Source organism: Nanorana parkeri, unplaced genomic scaffold, assembly GCF_000935625.1.
Source record: "Nanorana parkeri isolate BGI_ZX_2015 unplaced genomic scaffold, ASM93562v1 scaffold602, whole genome shotgun sequence".
NCBI classification, from domain to species: domain Eukaryota; kingdom Metazoa; phylum Chordata; class Amphibia; order Anura; family Dicroglossidae; genus Nanorana; species Nanorana parkeri.
In genome coordinates, this window is record NW_017306870.1 from 552,628 (window position 1) to 580,410 (window position 27,783).

General features: G+C 40.9%; 1 protein-coding gene across 4 annotated transcripts in view; it reads right to left on the reverse strand.

Annotated features, from left to right (window-relative positions):
- Positions 1 to 27,783, reverse strand: part of MEIS2 (Meis homeobox 2) — a 142,899-nt gene that overhangs the window by 23,093 nt on the left and 92,023 nt on the right. For all 4 annotated transcript variants that reach the window (XM_018562826.1, XM_018562825.1, XM_018562824.1 and 1 more), the window contains exon 9: positions 15,078 to 15,154. In XM_018562826.1, the coding sequence (XP_018418328.1) occupies positions 15,078 to 15,154 (77 nt within the window). The remainder of the gene's footprint in view (positions 1 to 15,077; positions 15,155 to 27,783) is intronic.

Genomic DNA, 27,783 nt, shown 5'->3' on the forward strand with positions numbered 1-27,783 from the left:
GTGTACATTAATGAGAAAAAAAAGAATACTGAATACTTTCTGAAAGCACTGTACACTGTCTACAATCCTGCCAGCCAGTGCCTCACAATATATGTAAATGAAAAAGAACATATATATTGCCAATATTCTAACAAAAAAACAAATGACTCATACTGGTACAGTCTGCTCTATGGGTCACCTGCCTTACACCTCAATTTTATAACCACAAAACTGACAAATGACTGCTCATATTCTGTAGTAAGTCAAGAAATCAAATAGCGAAATATACCACTGCAAACAAAAGTTGTTCCAAAGGGCTTTACAAACACTGACAGAGTAGTTATTTTGTATGTATTTCCTAATATGTAGGCAGAATATATTTGTAGCTGTACCCATTATGTTAACCTCAGGATAAAAGGAGGATATTGGCATAACCTGTAAGTGGTATGTGTCATAAAGGGTTAAGGGGCAGTGCAGTGGTCAGCACTTCCTGAGCTCTCACATCATCAGTTGGAAGGGGCAGATACATAAAGGCTATTAAAGGATGGTGGAAGTGTTCAAGTGTATTGATTGGTCTGGCTCAGTACCAGCTACACAATGGTGCCAGGCCCCAAGGCCCATGATTTCTATTCAGGGTCTTAACCTCGAATTAAAGAAAATGTGTTAGCTGCAAAGAGATCAGTTTTATCTGAGGTCCATAAACAGTGTGGGCAGCTCCCATACGTCTAGATAAACTGACTGGCACATGGAATTTGCCACAGAAATAGCCTGCTCTGAACTGCTAGATAAAACAAGACCTGGTTCCAGAACAGAGATCTCAACTGTATAAACTTGCAGTTTTATGTGGAGCCACCTGCCATTATTAAGTTGCTTCAGCATGGTTTACACATTAAATGATGCTGGAGTCTCAGGTATCAATGTTTTTCTTTATTGGGGGTCTTCTGTTTTCAGTTATTACTCCAAGGCCCCTCCCAAAAAGATGTTTTGTTTATATTAGAAGATAACAGCCAACCTAACCTACATCTTATAATCAAATTATTTTGCGACCTTGTTTGTGGTCATAATGTACAGATTTACTCCCCCCCCCTGCTCTAAATTATGAGAGGACCAACAGCACGTACACCTAAAGGCAAAATCCACTTTTGCAGAAGTTTAATTAATGCACCCACATTAATAAAAAAAACCTTCTGCATTGTTTACCCCCAGCACCAGGTCCATACAGAGATACAGACCTTTGGTAATGGGGCTGGAGGAAGTTAACTATGGAATACGGTGACGTCACCACACTTGTGCTCCAATTTGTAGCCACCTGACTAGATACAATTTGAGTGGATTGTTTAGGTGTGACTTCTACTACATAGTTTTGGTAAAGGAGATTGAATAGAGATTGCACTTGTAGATTGCAAGGTGTATTGCCAGCTTTTCATGGCCAGCAATTCTTTTATTGCCATCCTCTGCAGGTGACAACTGTTACCCCCATTTCTAGTGTGGATGTCAAAGGCACAAAATGTAAAGGAAAATTTCCCCAATGGTGTCACAGAGAGATATAAAATCCCTAAATAAATTTGAACTCTTTCCCAATCACAAAATTTGGCTGGAGTTAGGCTAATGAAATGTGTGGCTATACACGTATCTGGGGGTGTTGTAAATAATAAAAGGAACTTATTACAGCATGACCCTGCTTTGGAAAGTCCACCAATTTGCAAAGAGCACAGCTCAGCAATGAAATATAAAATAAGCATAACATTTGAGTGACTTAAAGGTCAAAGACAGCATTAACCCTTAACTACTGCACACTAGATTAAAGCCAATGGTAGTGAAAGGGTTAGAATTTTTTTTCGCTCATAACTAGGCTGAGTAATCCTGTGCTGTACTTTAATTTGGTTTTAATTTTATGAGCCTCGTTTTAACTGCTTGCCTTACAGACCTTTATTCCTTACAGGAACAGTTACCTCATAAACACAAGATCCGCCGCTTCCTATACACTTTGCCTTCCACCTCAAACTGCATTTTCCCTTCTCTCCCTCTCTCTCTCCCATTTTTATTACTATGGCCTTTTCCATTTTTTCTGCTCCAAGCCTGGGACACAAATCTCGCTGCTATTGCAGTGTGTGACATCTCCGCTCGTTTGCCGCTGCTCATTAACAAACAATACTGCTGTGAAATTGGTTTAATGACAAAGTAATAAAATTGCTATTCTGCTCACAGAGAGCCCGAGGCATACTGAGGCAGGCCCTGGGTGCCAAAATGCATTAAGCTGCTTATTCGTAAAAAAGGGAATCATCTGGCTCTAACCTCCCCTCCCTGTATACATTCTTCCTTTCATCGCCTGATAAAAAAAGATGTATTTTCAGAGGTGTTTGTCTGAGTCCGCATATGATATTGTTACAGACTAGGCATTACCCCATAGAAGATGCACTGCCAGCAGCTCAGGGCAGTAACAGCCTTCACACTCTACAGTACAGAGAATCCATTCTCAACCAGGGTTCCCTTGAACCCTACGGTTCCTCCAGAAGTTGCTAGGGGTTCTTTCAGATGCGACATCACATTTTTCAGGGGTCAATGCCACTTGGCCAAGCCAGCTGCATGGACCCAATAATCTTTTTAGCTGCCTGTAAGGTGGGCATTTTCCTCCTAACCACTAGTTTAAGGGGCTTTTATCCCACTGACAGTTATTTAATTGATTTTAGCAGGCATTACCCAAGCCCTCACATTTATTTCAAGGGTTCCTCTGGGGTAAAAAGGTTAAATAAGGCTGGTATAGAACAATGCACCCTTACACACTTATCAGAACCCATCCCCTTCCCAGCTGCTAGTTTCCACTCTTACCCATACATGTGGAGTGGTCCACCCTGAGGATCAATTGAAAAGGTGGATAAAATAACACAAATACTGCATATTACTGAACCTCGCACCTACAGGAAGAGCAAGTACCTGCAGTGACATACATTCCACACTGCACAAAGCAATGGCAGCTTAACACCTCCTCTCTGCCCCTCATTAAGTTTGTGATCCATAGCCAGTCCTCTTCCTGGTTGACTCACTTTTTGTGAGTGCAGGGCATTATAGGTCTGACCCCACGGCACTCTACACTCATTTACAGTGATCTAGAGAACAGGACTGACATGTCAATGACTGCATTGATAAGGACTGCTAAAGAGGACCCCTGCCGCATCACAAAAAGTTTGGGGTACCCTGAGAAGCAAACTGATGGGGCATGCATACCGTGCAGCAGTGAATGTTGGGTGAACTGACCACAGATATTCTGTGGATGTAGGCTGCCTCAAATCCTTCTGTCTCTTCATGTAATCCCATACAGACTCCATGATGTTGAGATCAGGGCTCTCTGGGGGCCAAACACCACTTCCAGGACTCCATGTTCTTCTTTACGTTGAGTTGAAGATAGTTCTTAATGACATTGGCTGTATGTTTGGGGTTGTTGTCCTGCTGCAGAATAAATGTGGGGCCAATCACACGCCTCCCTGATGGTATGGCATGATGGATAAGAATCTGCTTGTATTTCTCAGCATTGAGGACACCATTGATCCTGACCAAATCTCCAACTCCATTGGCAGAAATACAGTCCTAGACTTGCAAGGATCCTCCGCCATGCTTCACTGTTGCTGCACACACTCATTATTGTCCCGCTCTCCAGCCCTTCGGCTAACAAACTGCCTCCTGCTAAAGCAAAAATATTTCAAATTTTGACTCAGCAGTCCAGGGCACCTGCTGCCACTTTTCTGCACCCCAGTTCCTATATTTTTGTGCATACATGAGTCGTTTAGCCTTGTTTCCACATCAGAGGAATGGCTTTTATGGCTGCAAGGCCGCAGAAAAATGGCAGCAGGTGCTCTGGACTGATGAGTCAAAATTTGAAATATTTGGCTGTAGCAGGAGGCTACAAATAATGCAAATAAACTTATGCAGAGGTTAAAGAGAACCAGTCACATTTTCATTAACCTGGATAGTAAACGATGCCTACAGTGTTGTGTGAGTTGCCACATATTGATCCATCTTTAGGGTCCATCTTGCTCAGGCAGAGGCAGCCTCACACAAAACTGCAGCAGAAAGCAAGAAATGTAAGGGACCAGCTAGTTTGACTTGGAGAGAGCCATTACTTCCTGAAAAATATATACATACATGAGAGTCTTCAGAGCCATGCTCAAAAATAATGGAACATTTACCTTATCTAGAGGTAGACAAATGTCTGAACAATGCTAAACAAAGATCTCTAAAACTCAAAAATCTCTAAACCTGATCTAATAACTTTTTCGTCTCAGTTTCTGAAGATGGGACTGCTGCTTAAAGATTAACTGACGTCCAGAATAGTTTTATTGTCTGTGCCCGCTCTTAACCACCATGAATGACTTATAAGGCACCATTATCTGTTCTTGATTCAGACAAAATTAGGGTTCTGCAGTCAACTTACATGCAAACTGACCTTAGCTGGGTCTAGTTAAGAGCCTAGCTAGTCATTTGGAATATGTGTAGGCCGTACACAGCAATACAATGAATGCTTGGCATCAGAGACAAATGTCTAGATTGTACCTAGGAAATTATAACTGGCATTATGATGAGCACATACATTCACAGATGTGGAGTGTACCTTTACATATTGTGTACAATTAGACCAACCACCCAAACTGTTATCCAGGAGAATATCTTCCAACCTTATATTTTGGATGAGGCCTGCACTTAGCCACATTATTGACAAAGTTGAAAACAATCTAATCCTTTTAATAATCAGGTCATATAAAGACAGCCCTATATAAGTGCTATGCCATCATTATATATACATTGTGAACATCAATGCATTCTTATTACATGTTGCAGCATCCAATGCATACAGCCAATCCAAAGTAATTCCTAATTACAGAGCACTGGTTTGTCCTCATCTAGAGTACACGGTCCAGTTTTAGTCACCAGTCCACAGAAAGGATGTCTTTGAGCTGGAAAGAGTCCAGCGGAGGGCAACCAAACTAATTAAGGGGATGGAGGAGCAAAGCTATGAGACAAGGCTACTAAATTTAAATATGTTCACGCTGGAAGTAAGGAGATTAAGGGGGGACATGATTTTCATGTACAAGATGTTCAATGCTGATAGTAACATCAGTAACAAACTATTTACGGTTAACTCCATAACAAAGACTAGCGGCCACCACCTAAAATCGGTGGAGAAAAAAATTTCAGCACAAGGGGCAAAGAGGGTTCTTCTCAGTTAGAGCGGTTAGGGTCTGGAACTAGCTGCCACATGCAGTGATTTTAGTTAAGGGTGTTGAATAATTCAAAAAGCTTTTGAATCAATTCCTTAGAGACCATAACATATAGGGGTACAAGTACACTTAACCACTTGAAGGCCATAGTGTTTCACCCCCTTCCTGGCCAGGCCATTTTTCAGTATTCAGCGCTGCGGTACTTTGACTGATGTTTATTCCGTCATGCAACGCTTTACTGAAACGATTTTCATACCATTTTTTGGGGACAGATAGAGCTTTCTTTTGGTGGCTTTTATTCACCAATGGGGTTTTTATTTTTTACTATATAACAAAAAAAGTACCCTAAATTTTGAAAAAAAACATGTTTCCCTATAAAATGTTATGAAACATTTTTTTTCACCCCAATTTTTTGGTAAAATATAAAAGTCGGGGTCACGTCGGGTAAATAGACACTAAACATGTCAACCTAAAGATCACTCATGGATCCACACGCAAACACCTGCAAAATCACATACACGCAATAGGTTGGACTTGATGGACGTATGTCTTTATTCAACCTCAAATACTATGTAACTATGTAACTAATTATGCTGATTATACAATTGAAAGCTGCTTGGCTGCTATGGGCTGCCTTATATTAAGGCTCTGTACACCCATGGGCCTTTATTATTAAAATAAGTCTGAAGTACAATCAAGGCCACCTTATTCCAGTGGGCCTCATTTTTACTTAAATTTTTAATTTTAATTTTTAATTCCTACATCTTTTACAGCAAATGATATTTATTTAATGAGGTATCACTTATTCACTGAAATATGCATTTCTTTCCAAATTTAGAACCAAATAAATGCTACAAGCATAAAGCAAACAACATGTTCATGTGCTTCTCTCTAAAACCAACATACATTGGCAATGACAAAGTGGGTGAGGACTTTATCTGAGTTTGCACTCACCTGTAACCCTTTCACACTCTTTTCCGGCCTCTAATCACTTATTATCTCTGCATGATGATTACCTGCTAATCTGCTGCCCAGTTTTAGTTCCTGGGACTGTCACCTTTAACCAGAATCAAACCTCAGTTTGCTCCCGGCTAATGAGCCTGATAGCTTATCGCCACAACTTGGGGAGAGTTTCAAGTCTCTTGTTTACCTTTAAAGGTGAAGGAGTGAAAAAGACAAACACACGTTGCCAACGCTTGTAACCACAGTGTGTGTTTGTGTGCGCACATACACTCTACACACGCACATATGAATTGCAATCTGTTATTTTTATTTTAATAAGCAACAAAATACATATCATCCCCCATCATCTGGGAAACACATTATAACCGTATAAAAAAACCTGCTTGATAAAGACACACAAATAAATTAGCTAAAATCTATTTGTATGGCAATATTTTGTATTGGTTGTCTATAAAAAAGCAACGTATAATGCACTTCAGAGATGATCCAATAGTACCAGAAGGTATTACATTCTATCACTGCTTGCCTGGCTGGATTTTATAGGTAACTGGTTCTGTGACTCAATGGGATTGGTTTACAAAAGGTAAACAGGCTGTTCGCTTTGCAAGGCAATTCTCCCTTAAGTAGCATTAAACCCTCAGTGCAAATAAATGTTTTGACTCTAACTCCATGTAAGTAAATGTTAAACAAATGTCTTTCCCCTTGTTATCTGGCAAAACACTTGCATGTTCCATTTGACATTTCCAGCTGTGTACCTCCCTACTGCACAACATTGTAACCTCCGGTCAGGAGTGTGCATTGTGCTCGTCCTCGTCCTTGCCCATCCGGCTGAACTGTGCTTGTGTGGCCCTATGCACAGCACTCGAGCAGGGACCTTTGCCACACTGTGCATGAACGTCCTAAACACAGTGCCCGAGTGCCCGTCTGGGAGCATGCACGTCAGAGTGGCTCCAGGAATCACCAGCACTCAATGGAAAAAGTTCAGATAATAAATGTCCATTTAATCGGACCAGTCATCACATATAACACACAACCAACGTTTTGGGGCCATACAGGGTCCCTTCATAACACTTTATGAAGGGACCCTGTGTGGCCCTGAAACGTTGGTAGTATGTTATATGTGATGACTGGTCCGATTAAATGGACATTTATTATCTGAACTTTATCCACTGAGTGCTGGTGATTCCTGTTCTCTACTGTTGATGTGCACGGCGCCATCCGTGATTATCACTGCAAACACCACCTTGTGATTTGGGCCGGGGGCGCTGTAAGGAGTGCGGAGGGACTCACTGCTTTCTAGGGTGGCTCCAGGGAGACCTGGAAAACTAGGGAGCCACCCTTATAGACCAAAATAGATAACACTTCACTAGCTAAATATGCTACAAACAAAGATCAAACACAGAAAGGGGCCAGGAAGCATGCATCAGTGTAAGGTATGCTGCTAGATTTCATGTTCTTCCGGGAGGTTTTAATATCACTTTAAATTAGTGAATGAGGTGAAGCTTTGCTGACTTCCACCATCCAATCATGTGCAAGCAAAAATACAGTTTTCGTTATTTTCCTTGCTCTTGATTGGGTATTGTTTACAAAGTAAATTTTTACCATATTCACTAAGCTTAGGAAAAATTCCCTTACAAAGTGAACAGCCTATTCGCCTTTAGTAAATCAACCCTACTGCATAGAAGCCAGGCAATCAGCATTTTCAAAAAGAGGGTCAGTTTTCATTTTCCTAGATAATAATGGATTCATTTGAAAATCTGTGTATGTGGCATAGAGATAGCAGGTCTTTAATTTGTCTTCTGTCTAAAAGTTAAACATGTATGAACACAAGGTAATAAAACTACATATTACCCTCACACAGTCCCAGGATTCTCATCCAGCTCCATCACAGTAGGAATTTCTATTTATCTTGAATTTTTCAAGAGAAAAAGAGCAAAAGGCAATAAAACATAAACTCCTAATAGAACATTCTCATGTCCAAAGAAAGATGGATCTATGAGCTGGAAATCTCGGGTTTGCTTTCTACAGTGTATCAGTCTCTTCTCTAGGTTAGCAGTTTATTTCTGCATTAATCACGTTGACAGAACCAAGGCAACTCAATTTTCTGCCTCCCTAGCTAGGCGCATCACTTTCTGTACTGCACTCAGCATGGAAACGGCTGCATCTAAGCTGTGGTTACTGCTTTAATTGAAATGCTATCCACACTATAGGGTGCATTAAACTCTGATAACAGCAGTTCCTGTGGCCAACTTAAGTAGCTTGATAAAAAAAAAAAAAAGACAAGGAAGAAAAAAAAAAATTGGCCAACTGATAAGTCAGACAAACCAGCTAATTCTCTGAGCGTGTCTCTCATTGTGATCGATAAAAAATGGGGGGAAAAATGAATCAGAGAACCACGAAAATCAATTGACCCGCGGGTGGCTCATCAGGAGCTCAGGCTGATAAAGCTAACGGCTTTGTTGGTGTCTGACTGCCTGCACACCGCAGATAGAGCACTTTGTAAATGAACCTGCTTTGATAAATATATTAAGGAAAGCTGTGAATAAAAGGCAAAGGCTTCTCATTTGTAAATACAGAGCCAGCTACATGGAATTAGAATGATAAAATAGAGTCCCATGTAATTAAGTTTGTATTAGTACTGAAATCCGTGCAAATACTCTCTCCGAATTCTGAAAGAGAACTGTCGTTTCAATTAATCTGAACATTACCCCAGAATGTCGGGAACAAAATTAAGCCTGTGATAAAAACCGGGCCTGTATTTTGATAAGTAAATCCAATATCATTTCTCTGCGGCTCTGATCGTTGTCTGGAAATCCTGCAGCTTCTCTGCTTCTCCCTCCCCCCACTCTTTAATGTTTCTCGCCTTCAGTCCTACAGTCAGGGCTAATCCACACAGAAAGGTATCGGGCTAATGCTGGCTGGGAAATATCAAAGGAGGTCGCATGTTGTCAAGATGGGCCAAGAAATCACAGAACACAAATCACAGCAACCTGCTCAGCATCTTCAGAGTCGGCTCTCTCCACTGGAGGCCCTCATGGTGGTGACACTACAGTACAGATCTCAGGCAACTACAACAGAGAATGTGGATAATAACCAATAGGAATACCACTTGTATACTGTATACTTTAACTGGCTGGACATGGACCACCATATATAATCCTCACACAAAATAAATATATTTTAAAGCCCCATTGAACTTTCAGTTGTTCATTAACACCATAAAGTGCATAAAAATACAGTGATGTGAGTTGACGTGCATTGATAAACATTTATACTTTACAAGATTAATGTGTTTTATGTGCATTGACATCTTTTCATGTGCATTTCTTCATGTATTTCTTTCCCCAATTTCCAGTGTCATTGCTTTCTTTTCCCTTTTGTGGGCTGATTTTCCTTCCAGTTGCATTGCATTTATGTGTGTTTACATGCGTTTATGTACATTGAGGAAAAGTGCAGACATGCTGCATTTTTCCGCACCTCTCCACTCCACATACACTATATTACCAAAAGTATTGGGGCGCCTGCCTTTACACGCACATGGACTTTAATGGCATCCCAGTCTTAGTCTGTAGGTTCCAATATTCCATCCCCAAACTGTTCCCACAAAGTTGGGAGCACGAAACTGTCCAAAATGTCTTGGTATGCTGATGCCTTAAGAGTTCCCTTCATTAGAAATAATGGGCCAAGCACAACCCCTGAAAAACAACCCCCCATCATAATCCCCCTCCACCAAACTTTACACTTGGCACAATGCAGTCAGGCAAGTACCGTTCTCCTGGCAACCGCCAAACCCAGACACATCCATCGGATTGCCAGACAGAGAAGCGTGATTCGTCACTCCAGAGAACACGTCTCCACTTCTCTAGAGTCCAGTGGGGGCGTGCTTACACCACTGCATCTGACGCTTTGCATTGCACTTGGTGATGTAAGGCTTGGATGCAGCGGCTTGGCCATGGAAATGCATTCCATGAAGCTCTCTATGCACTGTTGTTGTGCCAATCTGAAGGCCACACGAAGTTTGGAGGTCTGTAGCTATTGACTCTGCAGACAGTTGGCGACTTCTGCGCCTGTGTGCTTCAGCATGCGTTGACCCCGCTCTGTCAATTTACATGGCCTACCACTTCATGGCTGAGTTGCTGTTCCATGTCCCAGTTGCTTCAACTTTGTTATAATACCACTAACAGTTGACCGTGGAATATTTAGTAGCAAGGACATTTCACGGAACACCTGAATCCAATGATTTGGAGGGGTGTCCCAATACTTTTGGTAATATAGTGTATCTCTGCTCAGTTGTGGTGTAAACGGGGCACATAGAAAACCATGTCCATGCAGAGACTTGTGCTGATTAGGTACAGAAAACCACAGGCTCATGGTGTGAGCAAACCCTAAATAAGCTAAATACATTCCAGGTGCATCAAAACAAAAGGTATGCAAAGTCTGACAGTTTGTGTTCTTTAATCAGCTACAACTTGAGTAGAAAACTGTCCTGTCAGCATGCTGCAGAGTGGGATCCTTGCTGTAGGGAAGCAGTGGTCTCTCGGCAGAGGTCCAACAAAGCCACTGATAAGTCAGAACTCCCCAATGAGCAGGGAACATTAACTTTGCTGATTGCAGAGCTGTATGTCTGACTCAATAGGGGGGAGTGTAGGACATCTGTAGAGACCACTGCTTCCCTAGAGACAGCAAGGGTCCTACTCTTCAGCATGCTGGCAGGACACAGGCTTTTTCACTCAGGTTTTGGCTCAATAAAACAAACTGTAAGACTTTGTACACTTTTTGTTTTCATGCACCTGAAATGTATTTTGCTGATTTAAACTGAACATTCAATTGGGCTTTAATAATAGAGATCTAGGCAAATATCAAGGCCCTATAACCCACAGTAGCTAGTTACAAACTGGCTTGGCACCACCTCTCCCACATCCACAAACTTCCTAATGATCCTTAATTTGATGGGTAGAGGTGAAATGGGGTGCAGCAAGGGTCAAGAAATGTCCAGCTTTGCATTCCATTTCAGGTGTCTGGATCCTGGATCCATTGATCATTTTCACTGACGGTAACTTCTACTCATACATGTCATCACCAGTTTGAACCACCAAGTTTGTCACAGGTTTCCGTAAAAGGGGTTCCGGCTGTAATATCTTTAAATAAATTTCCCTTTTAGTTATATTTACTTCACGCTCTTTTAAATTAGTGTTGGGATCTGTGTAGTCAAAAACTTGTGAAAAGTGCCTTGACCCAGAGCAAAAAAGTCAGGAAGGGAGAATACAGTCTGGATGATACTAACCCCTATGGTAACGTGAGAGTCTCTTTTAAGTGGTACATAAAAACATGTTGTATGACCGCACTTCCAAGGATATAGAAGAATGGGTTTCTTACACATTCCCTTATTTTGGAGTTCAGCACAGGAAAAGGATTCATGTCATATGCTAAGTGGCTGCAGTCTATCTCCGGCTCTTTCCATCTCTCTTGCAGTAGTGTATTTGTAGCATGTTTTTTAATACATAAATTGCTGGTCAAGGCTAAGTGGGAGTATGAAGCGCTTCCAGATGATTATGAACACGGAGGTGCACTGAAATATGGTAGCTAAGAGCCCCATGCTGTAGAAAGCATAAATCAGCTTGTTAAAAAGCAACACCAAGCAGCTTTTAATCAAATGTCAGGGACTGCAGCATTATGCTTTTCCTCTCTCATTAAAAAACACAGCCTCTGAAAGCATTATTGGAGCACTGGAAGAATTGCATCTGCTGTCCTCTACTGCACACCTCAACATCCCTGCTCATTTGTGTACAAGGCAGGCAAGGAATCAATGCCTAAAACTGCACACTTCAGCAGCCTTAGTCATCCCTGTGCAAGGAGGCAGAGGATCACTACGCCGGCTGTAAATCTCACCGTTCTCACCAATCTGTGTAAAAGGGAGGCAGAGGCTGCACACCTCACTAGTCTTACCAAAAAGCCCCACTAATCAATGGAACAATGCTGAGGATGACAATAAAGACAGCACAGCACACCAGACTTGGCCGTCTGAGCATAAGAGAGGTAGAGAATCAGTATAAAGACTTAACAGCTTGACAGTCTCACTTATCTATATATGAGAGATACAGATCCCCCCCTCACCCACATATTCATCCAGAAGCATATAAGATCATAACAGGGATTTGACACCTCACCAGCATCCCACAAATTCATATATAACTAGATGACATTACTACAGGGACTGTACACCTCACTGGGCCCCCCACAAATTCATATATAACTAGATGACATCACTACGGGGACTGTACACCTCACTGGGCCCCCCACAAATTAATGTATAATTAGATGACATCACTACGGGGACTGTACACCTCACTGGGCCCCCCCCACAAATGAATGTATAATTAGATGACATCACTACGGGGACTGTACACTTCACTGGCCCCCCCCCACAAATGAATGTATAATTAGATGACATCACTACGGGGACTGTACACTTCACTGGCCCCCCCCCACAAATGAATGTATAATTAGATGACATCACTACGGGGACTGTACACTTCACTGGCCCCCCCCCACAAATGAATGTATAATTAGATGACATCACTACGGGGACTGTACACTTCACTGGCCCCCCCCCACAAATGAATGTATAATTAGATGACATCACTACGGGGACTGTACACTTCACTGGCCCCCCCCCACAAATGAATGTATAATTAGATGACATCACTACGGGGACTGTACACTTCACTGGCCCCCCCCCACAAATGAATGTATAATTAGATGACATCACTACGGGGACTGTACACTTCACTGGCCCCCCCCCACAAATGAATGTATAATTAGATGACATCACTACGGGGACTGTACACTTCACTGGCCCCCCCCCACAAATGAATGTATAATTAGATGACATCACTACGGGGACTGTACACTTCACTGGCCCCCCCCCACAAATGAATGTATAATTAGATGACATCACTACGGGGACTGTACACTTCACTGGCCCCCCCCCACAAATGAATGTATAATTAGATGACATCACTACGGGGACTGTACACCTCACTGCTCCCCCCCCCACACACACAAATTAATGTATAGTTAGATGACATCACTACCGGGACTGTACACCTCACTGGGCCCCCCCACAAATTCATGTATGACTAGATGGCATCACTACAGGGACTGTACACCTTACTGGGCTCCCCAGAAATTCATGTATAACTAGATGACATCACTACAGGGACTGTACACCTCACCGGGCCCCACACAAATTCATGTATAACTAGATGACATCTCTACAGGGACTGTACACCTCATCAGGCCCCCACAAATTTGTGCCCAGATGGGATCACTGCAGATATTACATTCTATTGCAGGCCCATTGATCTGCCTACATAGGAGGTGAAGGATGACTGCATAGAATGCATGGATCACTAGCCTTAGTAGCTGCCGTTTTCCAATACCATAATACAACATCCGGTGAACACTAGACATTAAGCAAACCAATGCTTAGTGAAACATGGAGGTGGCCCTTGCCTATCATGCTGATCAAATGGCTTCAAAACTTTATGAGTGACAGACTCAGAAAAAAAATGCAGATCAGGAATACATACTTGTTCCCATTATTGCAGTCAGATGATAAACAGGACTCCAGGGCCGCTAGCTTTTCCACAACGTCAATAATGGCAGTCTGTGTTTCCACACATTTCATAAAAAGCTCAACTCCAGCCAAAAACATCAAGATAAAAAAATAAAAATAACAACACCAGCTTATACAGCAATATTCAGCTTCAATCTAGGAGATTTCCTCCGCAGTACTTATTTCTGCCCATAGATGTCCTCAGTCTGATTGTCAGCATCGTTCAACCCACTTCCCTGAGCCCATGTCATTATGGACTGCTTCCAGCCTATAACTGGATAGTGAAAGGAGACCAGCACAGTGACAAGCTCATCTGTCTGTCAATCTGCTCTCTCCTCCTATCAGTAAGTTTCTTGTCAGCACAGAACTAATTGGCTCCTTGTGCTGCTTCTTCCTCTCACACTCCAGCTCTACTGTACAGGGACAGCAAGAGGCCGATAACAAGTCATTTTCAGGTACGTACGCGGCTTGCATTTAAACAAATCAATGTAATAATATATTAAAGATAACAGAGCTGCATTAATGTGTGTCTTTATTATCTGCCTAGAGTTTAGCTTTAAGTTTACAGAGCATATCAAACAGTTTTATTGGTTAGCTAATATGGCTTCAAGCAGCCAGAATGCAAAGTCCAAGCTAAGAGGTGTTGGTGCTGAATCATCAGCTCTGACACAACTTTTTTTTGCTGAACAAGAAACGGCGACATAGACTAGTTAGGTGCTTAGTTATTTATATAAAAACAAAATTATATGATTAGAGCACGGAATCCATTCTTCATCAACTCTAAATAAACAGGGAAGCTGCCACCAGGAAATGAAGGTGTTTGAACATGCACCAGTTCACTTTTAGGATCATAGAACATGCTATTCTCAAGTCTGTCAGTTCTTGGAATATTGTTATATTCTTAACCAAGTTGGCATTGATGCAGCCATGTTGAATAATTATTACCACTAGTTCCTGTCTTTATGCAGCTTCCCCCTATAGTGGTGGAGAATTAGATAAAAGGGGACTAAATAACTGATCACTGACTGCTTATCAGGCAGCAATGTCAGCGTGAATTCAGAACATATAAGTGATTTCCACAGCGTTTCACTCAGCACAGTGATCCTGCTTCACATGTGACACGTTTGCTTTATTATATATCAACTGGCTCCCGCTGCTCAGTTTTCATACAGCGTACTGCAGTTACTGGTTGTAAACAAGGAAAGCATTAACTTGTACATATTTTCCCAGCACTATTCCATATTAAGTGTATTATAAAGAACAGGTTACAACATCATACAGAGAAGGCTGTGTTGCTCACTTACCAATTATTTACTTGCAATATAGTCAGTCCTGTGTCTTGTGCTAACTGTTTCTTCTGTTCTTCTGAGGGGTATGGATGCTGCAATGAAAAAAACACAAGTCGTTAGAGCTTACTAATACACAGTTATTTAGAATGTGATTAGTTCTTACAGTGTATGTAAACCTTAACAATAAACTTCTTTTATTTGCTCCCCTTTGGTCTGATAAAAATACAATTAAAAGCATTTTGTTATATCTGTTCAATAGGTCCATGTAATAACCCGTTGATCCTTCCAGAAATCATGTGAGCTGATAACTTCTCTGCCTGAGCTGTACTCTTATCAGTTACATTGTTTTCAGCTATCTCTGGGGACTGCAGAACCTCTATGAAGGTTATTGCAGTCCTGTCTTAAGGTGACAACACTGTCTCTCCATAGATAGAGTACAGGATTGTCACTTTAGGACAGGAAGTGTGTTACTGGCCAGATCACCGATAAAAAAAATGGGGGAAAAGCCTGAAAAAAAAAAAAAGTAATGCAGTCAGCACACTTAAGGACTGGTAAGCTGCAAGAAACACTGCCTGGCCAAAAAGGCCCAACAAAACAAAATGATGGGTGAATTGGTAGATTTCTCTTGTTCAGCCCAGCTGCAGTCTACGGCCAGCTTAAGGAAAAAAAAGAATGATATCCATAGCAAGTAAAGCGATGTCATCATACATTTTCCTATCTGCATTAGAACAAGGTCAGCTGGAGATTGGTTGGTGTAAGCAATGCATGGCAATATTCATTTCTACACCTTTTGCTCATTGTGAATCAGAAACAAAAGAAGTACTAAATTATGTGCAAACCCAAACTGGTATTTTATCCCCTTAGTTAGCATCGTATATAGAATTGTTTCTGGAACTCTCCCCCCCACACACACCCCTCAAGCCCAAGAAAAATGCCTCTAAAGTTCATGTAGTAAGCCGATTGTATAGAGGGCTCAAAAGTTTTGTCGCAAGAAAAATGATTATTCTTTTGCTTGTTCTGCACTTTGCTGTATGCTCATTGCCCTGTGTGGAAAGAAACACAGGCAACACAAAGACAAGCAATAAATCAGCGTTCAGAAAGTGGGGAAGCCAGTCTCCTTACTGCTCCTATGACATGGTTCTGTGAAAGGGCACTAGAGTCCCATCCCTTGTGTTTGAACTGCACTGTTTACACAGGCTGGAATGCTCCATTGCCAATACATTAGCCAAAGTCGAACAATAAATATCATCCATTCAGCACCGAGCAAACTTTTTCCGCTTCTATGAAGGAATTAGCAAAGATGGCTTGGAGAGCAGCAATGCAATGGGTAATACAGCCCCACCCCTTCCACAGCATAGCCGGATAGGAACTAAACCAACAGCTTATTGTTTTTGTGCCAAATGCATAGATATTGGGGCTTTGAGAAAGGAAAAAAGACGCTAGGATGCAATTTGCAATGCAGAGCTGAGTGTAATAGTATATAATTGTGGCTAATGATACAGAAGAGTCCCTGTCTGCTATAACTGGCATTTTTCACTCTACGCCAGGCTCTTCAGGCACAAGCGCTCTGGCATCGGACAGGGTTAATTCTGTTTGTGTATATACTACCGGCTTGTAATATTCTGCAAATGTTAACACAGAAAGATGATAATGCCGAGTTAATATGGGTTAAGGATAAAATGAAAATACATTTTTCTGATTGCTGGGTGCTGACAAATTTTTGGCTTCCTCTGCAGCCTGTCTATTGAATCCAAGTAATTACACCCAGGCTTTTCCCTTGTCTGCCCCCTCTCTGCTCCTCCTCTCCGCCTGCCCATGCTGCTAATGACCTCCTCATGGTTATCAAAACCACTAATAGTCCTGGGCTCAGGGAAGAGCAAGAGTTGGGTATACTGGGAAGGTCTGGGTAATTTGCATTGGGTATACAGAGTATACTCACACTCTCTACTCCCAATAAGTGCCTGACTGTCAGGGGCTGTGAACAGCCTGTGTGATAAATGCTACCTCTAACCCACATCCTTCTCCCAACAATGGCACTGCCACCTATTCTCCTGGCAGTAATGGAGATAATGAATGAGCTCTGAGGAGAAGCTCTGCTCATCACCATCCCAGGGTGGCTGGGAACAGAGAGCCTCCAACTGCATGGAAAAAAAAGGATCCTTAATTGGCTGAAAACATCATTTAGGAAAGGGGGGCAGTATGTTAATTTCACCCACTGACACTGTGCAAAGCTGTTAACTAGTTCTGCGCTCCACAATGTGGCCCTCTGCTTGATTCTCTTTTTAATCCCTTTGATGCAGCTCGCTCCTTAGTAGCAGCTTTAGAGACTTATTTGGCCTGTACTTTGTGCCCTACGCAGAATGAACAGTGACACAGAGGAGGAATCGATGGCAAATTGATTACAGGCGCTGCCCCCACTGGCGCTCTGTGACATCCTGATTATGGAGAGCACCAGGGTTTACCCTGCACCGCACACAAATAAAAAAATACTTTACAGGTTAGTAAGCTCAATCGCTGTTCCTTGCTCGATACACACAAGCCGCTCGGAGTACTTCTACCCCATGTGACTGCAGCATCACTTTAGATGAGTTGTGTGTGGAACAAACAATCCATGCATTCTTAGGATTTAATATACTACCTATAATAAAAATATAAAACCATTTTACAAAGTGTATGTACACACTAGTCTATAAAACCAATTTGTTTATTTTAGTCTGAAGTCAGATGATTGTATCGGTATCTCTTTTAGTCACCATTCACACCTGTGCGATTTGAAGCGCTTTGGCCATCATGTACGACAAAAGAAATGCCATTATTTTCCAGGGGGCCCATTTACACCATGAAAATTATGCAAGCGCTTCTTTTGGTGCGTTTTTAGCCTGCTAGACTTCAATGGGAGCACCTTAAAAATGCATGGAACATGCATTTTTGTGCATTTTGGCGCATGACAACAAGCCCCCACCCCCTAGCAACTGCTATTTATTTCACCTTCATTGGCAAAAACAAATGTAAAACACATGAAAAATGTGCAGCAAAAAGGCACTAAAAAGTGTGAAAATGCAGACACACGAGTGTGAATAGAGATTTAGGCCATTAGCTCTTCAGATTCCAGTAATACACACACTGGCCCATCTTTTCATTCACTCACAATTTTGTTAATATGGAAGATGATGATGATAGTCTGACAAACACTGACGTTCAACATGCTTTGTACCAAGAAAAAAAATATTAAAATACATTTTATTTTATTTACATTCTGATGTATTTTCTGCTACATTCTGAAGGAAATGTGTAACATTTTCAGTATGTTTTATAACACCTGTTAGCCTACAGGATAATCTAACCAACCTGTACTCAATTCAATATTCTATATGAGTTTTACTGCTGCTTTTCATTCCAAAGATAATATTTTTTAGACCAGAATCTGCCAAACAGAAAAAAGAAAAATCACGCTTAACCTTTACTGCTGCACAGACGTTTAGATGGGGCGAGAAAAGCAGACATTTGGTCAGGCAAGCACCTTTTTCCTTCGGTTATCAATAAGCCCATTGTCACTTCAATGACAAACATAAGACCAACTCCAATAGATGACATTGGGCCTAATAAACAGAACATTGATGGCACTATATAAATAAATGTCTGTAATTAATAAATATATAAAAGGAAGCGTAAAGCGCTGCGCAAACTGTTGGCACTATATAAATCCTTAATAATAATAAAGTGTATGTCACCTAGATAACCAATCAGATCTTTCTCCTAATCTACAGTAGATAGACAACAGATCAACCTGATTGGTTTCTCTCTCAGACAATGTTTATATTTTTTTTAATTATAAACACTAATAAAATGCTAAATCAACTCTAATAGAAGCAAGTTTGAAACCTGCAGCTTGATCCCTAGAAGACATAACATAGACTTATCTATCATTATATACATGTTGTGCTTAGCCCAGGGGCTTTAACCTGTAGGTCGAGGATTAAAAATGCTCATTGCCAAATCAGTTTTGATGGCTTCCCAGAATTCTGTCTTGGCAAACCTACTGTATGCTAATACCTAGCAGAGAATTTATATTTAAAATAGTAACCTTGTTCTATGTACAAGACTCAAACATCCTATTGGTAAAAAAAATGTCTACTGAAAACTTGAGAGAAATGTATAGGCTGCCATATGTGTTCTCCTGCTGAAAATGTGGGTTGACTGGCTGTCTGCATTACCAGCAAGTAAAGTCAGAAAACTGGATGTGTATACTTGCTCTGCTGTTAGTTACTCCGAATATACTGAAACCCCTGGATCAACATGACAGCCAAACAATGAGCATTTGCAGAAGGAGAGGTCAGCAAAGAGAGGCAACATATTATTCCCACTACGAGTGAATTACTACTGAACATGTACAATCCTGATTCACAGAGTAATCTGGATCCTGGCCTGAACAGAGTAAAGTTGTAAATGTTAACTAGTGGCATCATCATTTGTATCTTCAGTACTTAATTACAACATGTCAAACTCTACATGATACAGTGTGGTAAAGGAAGAGTAAACAACCCAAAACAGAAAACGTGCTAATGGAGTTTGTAAATGCTTTCTGCAATGACAGGGTTAAGCATACATGCACCTGTGTGAGGGATTGCATGGAAAGTGCTGGTATGGGAAGCCACACGGTGTATTAGAGACTATAGTACAAAATATGGCAGCACACGATCAGCGTGGGTGTAATTAAATTAATTAGCAATATAAAGCATTCTGAGGGAAGTGTCTCCACGCACAGAGGTATATGGATTAAACAGGTTTTAAATATTTAGCAGGAAGCCATCTGCTCTATCCTAGTTAGTTCTTCAGAAATATAAAGAAATAGTTGTATGTATTAACCTCAGTGCAGGTCCATGGCCCCCGAATTAGTTACATCAATCTCTCTACATAGATGTATCTCTGCAGACACCTTGGAATTTATAAAGAAAGGGTCTGGAGTCTTTTGTAGACACCTTAATCCAGAGGTGGTCAAATAAATATGGCATTTCGGAGCCAGACTGTCCAATCCAGGAGCAGGCAAGAGCTCCACTGACAACAACTAGAAAAAAATCTCAAAAGCTAGGGTCCAGCTGTAATTTTTAAGGAGCATTGGTCACCTAGCATCGGGGACTTATCCAGTCCTGCTCTAATCATAAGACATGACTAGTGATGAGCTGGGGCTTGGGGCTTGGTCCAAATCCAATCCATTTAAGTTTATGGAAGCCTGCTTAAGGAAATGCACCTGCTGCAACTGATTGGGTCAGGGGATAAGTGTTGGTCATAGTTTTGAGCAGGCTTGGTCAAACTCCGGTGAACTGGGTTCACACGAAGCCCCAACTCATCACTATTTGTAACCATTGGGTTCTATATATGAAAACTGTAGTAGTGGAAGAGCAAAAGTTCCACCCATACTAACCAAGCATATGTTTTCTCTGATTTCCTATTCTGCAAAAACTGTGTTGATCTTAGCAGTTGCTGTGGGAGACAACTGCAATTTCCTCTCTTTTTATACATGAAAGTTATAGCCTAGATTGATATCTCTAGTTCTGAAACAGTCTGCTCCATTCTGCAATAGGGAAGACTCTACATACATTGTCTTTGTTACCATTCACTTCAGGCTGACTGTAATTACTAGGCAGGAAGTTAACGCTCTAAGAGAAAAATTTCACTCCTTCCACACATTTTAATCTAAATATTTCCTATTCTGATAAGCTTCTGAGACTTTGCAAATTTTGTTCAACACTCCTTTAAGCAGGCCATAAATTACATTTAATTGCTTCTTCAGTTGCGTGTACTAAGCTCATTTCATACGGGCTCTAGAAATACAAGATGTTTTACCAAAACAAGAATACAAGAATGGAAATGATCCAATGGAAGATAAACTGAATATAAAAAAAATAAATGCTGCGTGCAAGTGTTCATTAATAAAAGTCTTATTTTTGCTCTTTTTCTTTGTACATTGTTTGTATAATCTTTTACTAGCCCGGAAATGGTAACCGCCATAACTGAAAGATGCAACAAGAGCATGGAGGTTAAGCCATTATCGGATCCCAGGAGTTGTGTTATCACACAGCAGTGCTGTAATGCCTCAGTACCTTTGCGGGAACATGCTCTTTTAAAAGCTCATTACTAGAAACCTGCCTTCCCTCTAGAGCATTATGTGTCCAGCAGGCCTCACTTTAAGCATCTCAAACATTCAATGTCTGATTATTGTAGAAACTGCTTTGTTACCTGTGCCTTTTCTAGTGCCAATATTAACCCATTTATTGCCCTATTTAGATGATTTTCATCAGCCTATTTGAAGTACAGTGATATGTTCATTGTTGTGATTAATTGATTATACTGTATTCCAAGACTGTGGTGGGCAAACAGTTAAGATCATGCATGATTTATCAGTCTGATGTGTACTAACACTTCTAAAGACAGAAGCTTGCGTGCGTACGTCATACTTGCCAACTGCCCTTGATATCAATGTTTTGGTCCTTGAAATATTTGTTAATGAAAGCATACCTTGTTTTGTTTTCTGACCAAATGGACCATAATATCCCTAACATTGACCACCTTCCATGGTTTAATATATTCATAATAATCTGGGATTTTTATGGTACATGCTTTTTATGAAGATAATAAAATCTACCCTACCTTGTTCTCCTTCACAATTTGGACAGCAAACATAAAGACTCAGAGATGGAGGCCAATCCAGTATCTGTCTATCCTGCCTGTCTAGGACTGGAGCAGCCCTTATGTCCTCTGACACACTAGTATCCTCTACAATCGCACAAAGACAGCCAACACTCTTTATGCCAAATGCATGGCTGCTGGATTGATGGAGGAGGCTTACATTTACTGCCCACCAGTATGGAAAAATAAAAAGAGACCATATAAACAGTTCACTACTGGATACATCATTTAACAAAAATCTGTCACAGTTTTCCATGTGACAGTCTTTACTACACCAGTTCAGCAGTAGTGTGCTTGTAAATTATTTTAAATGTTAAAAACTACTTATTATTAGCTATATCTAGTCATATCTGTTTATGTAAAGCACATGTATCCACATGCTTTGGCTTTAGAAGAATGACAGGGTCAAAGACGTTGCAGTCTCCTCTTCCTCTCATTCTCTTCTGCTGGGGTTTGCAGGTCAGAAGTGTGTTAAGTGGAAGAACATGTTCTGTTGGTAAGAGGAGTGTCCCTCTGCTGCACAATGAACATCTGAGAGGTCTGGTCTGAGCACAAACATTATGCTTGTTTGTATTTGTGAATTAAATGGCACCAGGTTGCATTAAATGTCACTTGATCTTTGAACTGGTCTGTGCTTCTAACCAAGTTTGGGAGTTCATTAGGCTGAGAGATATGGATGATGGAAATGTGAGCAGGAAGCTGAGAAGTCCCTGAGGAGGATTCACAGCAGAAACCAGACAAACCAGCAGAGGATTCACAAAACAGCAGGAACCAGGCAAATCAGTGGAAGGTTCGCTAGAACAGCAGGCATCAGGCAGACCTGGAGGAGGATTTACTAGAATGGCAGGGACCAGGCTGAACAGTAGAGGACTCACTAGAACAGCAGGAACCAGGCAGACGAGAGGATGATTCACTAGAACAGCAGGAATGAGGCAGACCAGTAGAGGATTCACTACAACAGCGGGAACCAGGGTGACCAGTGGAGGACTCACTAGAACAGCAGGAATCAGAGTGATCAGTGGAGGATTCACTAGAACAGCATGAACCTGGCAGACCAGCAGCGGATTCACTAGAACAACTGAAATCAGGCAGACTAGTGGTGGATTCACTAGAACAGTGTGAACCAGAGTGACCAGTGGTGAATTCACTAGAACAGCAGGAACCTAGCAGAACAGTGGAGACTATTAGAACAGCAGGAACCTGGCAGGCAAGTACCCAGATAGCAAGGATAACCTGCCACAGACTTGTGGCAGGGTTAAATTGTAATTCTTGTTAACTTGCCGCACACATTCCTGGCAAGTTGTAGACTTGCAGAACACCCGCAGCACAAGTTCTAGTTGACACTTTTTGAATTTGTAGCAAATTTGCTTGGCAAGTCTACAGCAAGAGTCCTGCAGGTCTTAGCAAAAGCTCTGCAAGCTCGCTGGTCTGGAGACTTGCAATGCAGACTTGCTGTAATTGTGCAACAAAATTGTGAAGCTTGGCAAGTCTGCAAGAGTTTAGCAAGTCATTTTCAAACTTGCAGCACAATTTCTTGCTATCTAGGTAGAGGTCTCTAGAACAGAAGGAACCAGGCGACCAGTGGAGATTACTAGAACAGCAGGAACCTGGCAGGCCAGTAGAGGTTTCACTAGAACAACATAAATCGGGCAGAGTAGAGGAGATTCACTAGGACAGCAGGAACCAATTAAACCATTGGAGTATTTACTAACACAGTGAAAGCAATAAGCATGCATAGTTCTATTCTACCAAGTTTTCATTGAAAAATATATTTGCTTTACAAACTGAAAAACCCAGGGACCTTAAATGAACAGAATTAAAAGAAAAGTAAAGAAGCTTACCAATGCAAACAAAATTTAACATATTTTTTCATTGTATGCAATATGAAAAAAAACAAATTTTTATTTCATGAAGTTTTTTTTTGCTCTTTAATGAATCAGCTTCTTACTGATCTTTAGAGTACATCAGTGTCTCTTGAATCCAGTGAGCAGAGCTCTCTCACCTTATCTGGGGTGCAGAACAGAACAAGGTCCTGCCAGAGATCAGCAATAATCTGAGCCTGAGGCTCTGCCATCCCTTAGATAAGCTGCAGCTTCCCTTCAGCTGATGAATGCTGAAAGAAGCCAGCACCCAGAGGTGCTGAAAGGAACGGGGACGTCTGTCAGCACTGGAAACCCTGGCAACTCTCAGGTTAACCTGGCAACTCAAACAAACTCTTTGCACCACGCTTATATTATCATACTCTTTGTCAAGGCACACAAGACTCATTATAGAAGACACACAGCTCAGTTAGGTGGATACAGCTTGAGGAAAGCTTACACAGCAGTTAAGGGTGTGTTTAGGTCTCTCTAGTGGAAAGGGTTAATCCTGTGCCTGAGCGGAGAGGCAGCAGAGTGAGAAGTGCTGAGGTTGTGCAATGTACAGGCTCCAGGTGTCCCCAGGCTGCTTCTCATTTGAATTCTCTCCTTTTGTTGATAAACCTATTTTGCCCTCTGTTTCTTGACATCCAGTGCTGTGTCTAAATCTCATTCTGCACAAGGCCAGTGTATTATTTATTGGAGTTTCCTCTGGGTGGAACTGTCTATTAACCCTCCCTGGGTCAAGCTACACGCTGTGCTAATTGCACAAATAGAAATAAGCCAATGATTAAAAAAGTCAAACATTGGAGACACAAAGGCAGAGATATACTTCTGTAACTGAGGAGATTTGCTTCCAGAGGCCTGTTTAACAAGGGGAAACTCAGGGGCCACAGCCTAGAGCGGAAGGGTTAGATGGGGCATCAAAAAAGTTCTGTTTCATATTTATTTGCCTTTGCTTACTACCTCTTGATATCTGTATATAAATCCAGCAGTAAAACCTATAGAGGAGGAGGCATGCGGCTGCTGAGAAAAGTAACAAAGACTATCTGTGGCTCAAGTAACACACAGTCATCTCTCTTGACTAGTAGGCTATACAGAGCCATGGAATTTTGCAGTCCTACAATAATTGCTGTTTTTTCCCACAATAACAAACCTAAAGCTCAGTTTGTTTAACAAAAGGAAAGGGCATTTGCATGTACTAAGGCCTAAAGGCCAAAGTCTCTAAATACAGTCCAGGTTACTTCCACGTTATAATTCATACACAAGACACTAATTTTACTTTGTTATAGATGCATTTGAAGGTCTTAGTCAATATTGCCATATCATGCATGAACAATAAGAACATCACAGGCAGGCATAGAACTAGTATGTATCACTTTATTTTGTATTTGAGAGGTGCTAAAAACGTCCTCCATTTTTAAGCAGTTAAATAAAATGGCTTCTCTTTATTTATATACTGTCTTTTATCAGGGTTGTGAGCTGTCCAGCCATACATTTTAGCTGGAGAGGTAACGCAAAGGTGCCATAAGGGACACAAAACTGGAATCCTGATTTTTACATCCTTTTTTAAATTGCTATAAATATTATTTGTCCCAATAAATAAGACTCTGTATCAAGGGCTGCACTGCTAATATTTAATATAAATATGAAATAAAGGTTTATCAAGGTGGTGCAAAAATAAATTATTACTGTACTGGCCACATCACAGGAGGCATATAGTACCATTTCCATTTGCACAGCTTAGCTTGTAAGCCTTGTTTTCCTTGTCATAGTAATGAGTTTAAGGGTTAGATTTAGGGGTCAGGTTCAAGTTAACGGTTGGGTTGTACGGGTTAAGTCAAGGGGTAGGGTTAGTTTTATGGCTGTGATAAATTAGTAGGCATCTAAACTCTAGCACCAAAACATTAATGCAAAGCATCACTAATGTATAATGCAATATATTGTACAAAAACATCCGGGCTAAAAATACAATGCACCTTGACTAGATAGGATAATCTACACACCACTAATTAATTCTTGTTTTGAAGCATACTGCGTATTCTCTAGAATTCTAGTTCCTTGTCCCAGCATGCACCAAACCGAAAGGTTAGAAATGTAACCACTGCTTGGGGTGTTATTAAGAGAGAACACACCCTAACTTTTGTATTTTTAATTACGGCAAGAAGATGGCTGATTTCCAGCATTAGTTAATCTCCAAAATTCTAGCTCAGGCCCAGACATGGAGAGGTTTCTACGACCTTCGACCTCTTGTTTCTTATTGGACACTGGCTAAAAGTTACCTGGAGGTCACATGTCAGCTTGGAGTAATATGAATGATGGTACAAACACATACAGCTTTCAAGACAAACCAAAATTATAACTACGGCCGGTTTTTAAAGTGCACCCAAGGCCATGGCTGTTTTCATATTGTGCCCAAAGCTGAATTTAGAAGTTAAACTTAATTTGTTTTAATATTTAGCCCTGCGTCATATTAATCTATAGATTGGTAGATCCATTTATAAACAACAGTCAAATTACATAGTTACATAGTTACATAGTATTTGAGGTTGAATAAAGACATTAGTCCATCAAGTCCAACCTATTAGGATAAATTATAATGATAGATTAGACACTATTTATATGACACATATAAATTATATATTCAGGTTACAAAAAAAATAGGGCTGGTGTATACAAATGTTTTAGAAGGTCAACCCCTTCTAATGTAAGTTTTCATTTTTTTTTCAAAAATTCCTAATTTCTGAGCCACCTTTGACCAAGGAAAGTCTGGTCCTGACTGTGAACTGAAAGCTGGGTATATAGAGTCTAATTTAGGACATAACTACACAGCTATCATGTACTTCTCTCGTCCTCCTAGCACAGCCATTTCCTGCCTCCTACAAGCTTCATACCTGTGAGAATATAAATATAGGAAATATTATTGCTGACTTCAGTGGTTTTTTGTCTGGTTACATGCTTGTTCCTGGTCACTGACTAACTGGGCAGTGAAGTCACTGTCAGGATGACAGCTTTGGACTCTGCCTCTTGAAAAAAGAAGTCAGCAGTTTTCCACGTGGCTGCTTCAATAAAAGTGAATTGAAAAAGTGAGTTTTGTTGAGTGGGGTGGAGCCAGCAAGGCCACCCACAGTTGGAATTTTACCCGATTTATAAGGAATCCCCCTATGGCTAGTTTAAGACTCGTGCTTAAGACTTCCCGGTGTCAATTATTTCACTGCATTGGCTCAAAGAGAAGCAAATGTCCTGCAGAGTAATATCCAGCAACGTTTTCTTAACTTGCAAACTAAAACATATCACATTTTATTATCATAAATTCCCTTTTAAAGTTAACTGTTGTGTTGTCCAAAGAAATTAGATTTCCATCAAAATAGAAGGTTATAGGGAAATGTGCACATCCCCGATAACCACTAAGAGGACATCATTTGTTTAAACTGAAGATTTTTTTGGAAGACATAAATGGTTAATCTGCTTATGGTGAGAGGCTAAACCTACTAAGCAGTGTGATCATTGTAACATATGTTCACAAAGTGGAGGAGGACGGAAAATAAGGGTCTTCTCAAGGATAAGGCCTACATGCTGTGGCGTTCAAGACTGATAATCCCAAGCAATGGCCAGCTTGCAGATAACTAAATGATCTTCTATTATAAATGCTGACTTTTATTTTTCATGCAGATCTATGTTTAATAGCATAGTGAAAAACTTATATTATACCAAAAGTTACCCAAAGCTAAAAAAAATAAAGTTTAACGTTATTGATGGATTGCCTTTAAACTCTGCACATTACTCTCTGACTTATTCAATATAGAACACTGCTAAAGCCCAACTCCGGCCTCTTTGCTATTTGGTTCTGGAAAGAGGTAGAACTTCTGTCAGATTTTATTCCTGTCTGTTTCTCCTCACTTCCAGTCCCAACACGAAGAGAAATAGAGAGTCAGGAAGACACAGAGAGTAATATAAACCTGACAGAGGTTCTAAACTTTTCCTACTGCACTAAAAAAACTGTTTCTTTTGTCTCTGTGACAACCAGAGACTCTTGTCACTGGAACAAGAAATGAAGCAAGACTACAATGTCTGTGAACTAATGTCAAACCAGCTGGTGAGGTACTACCATGGAATCTGCAAAGGTGAGCTGGTGGAATACTCTGCAAGCAAAACCATAAACTGGCTTATGGCAAACC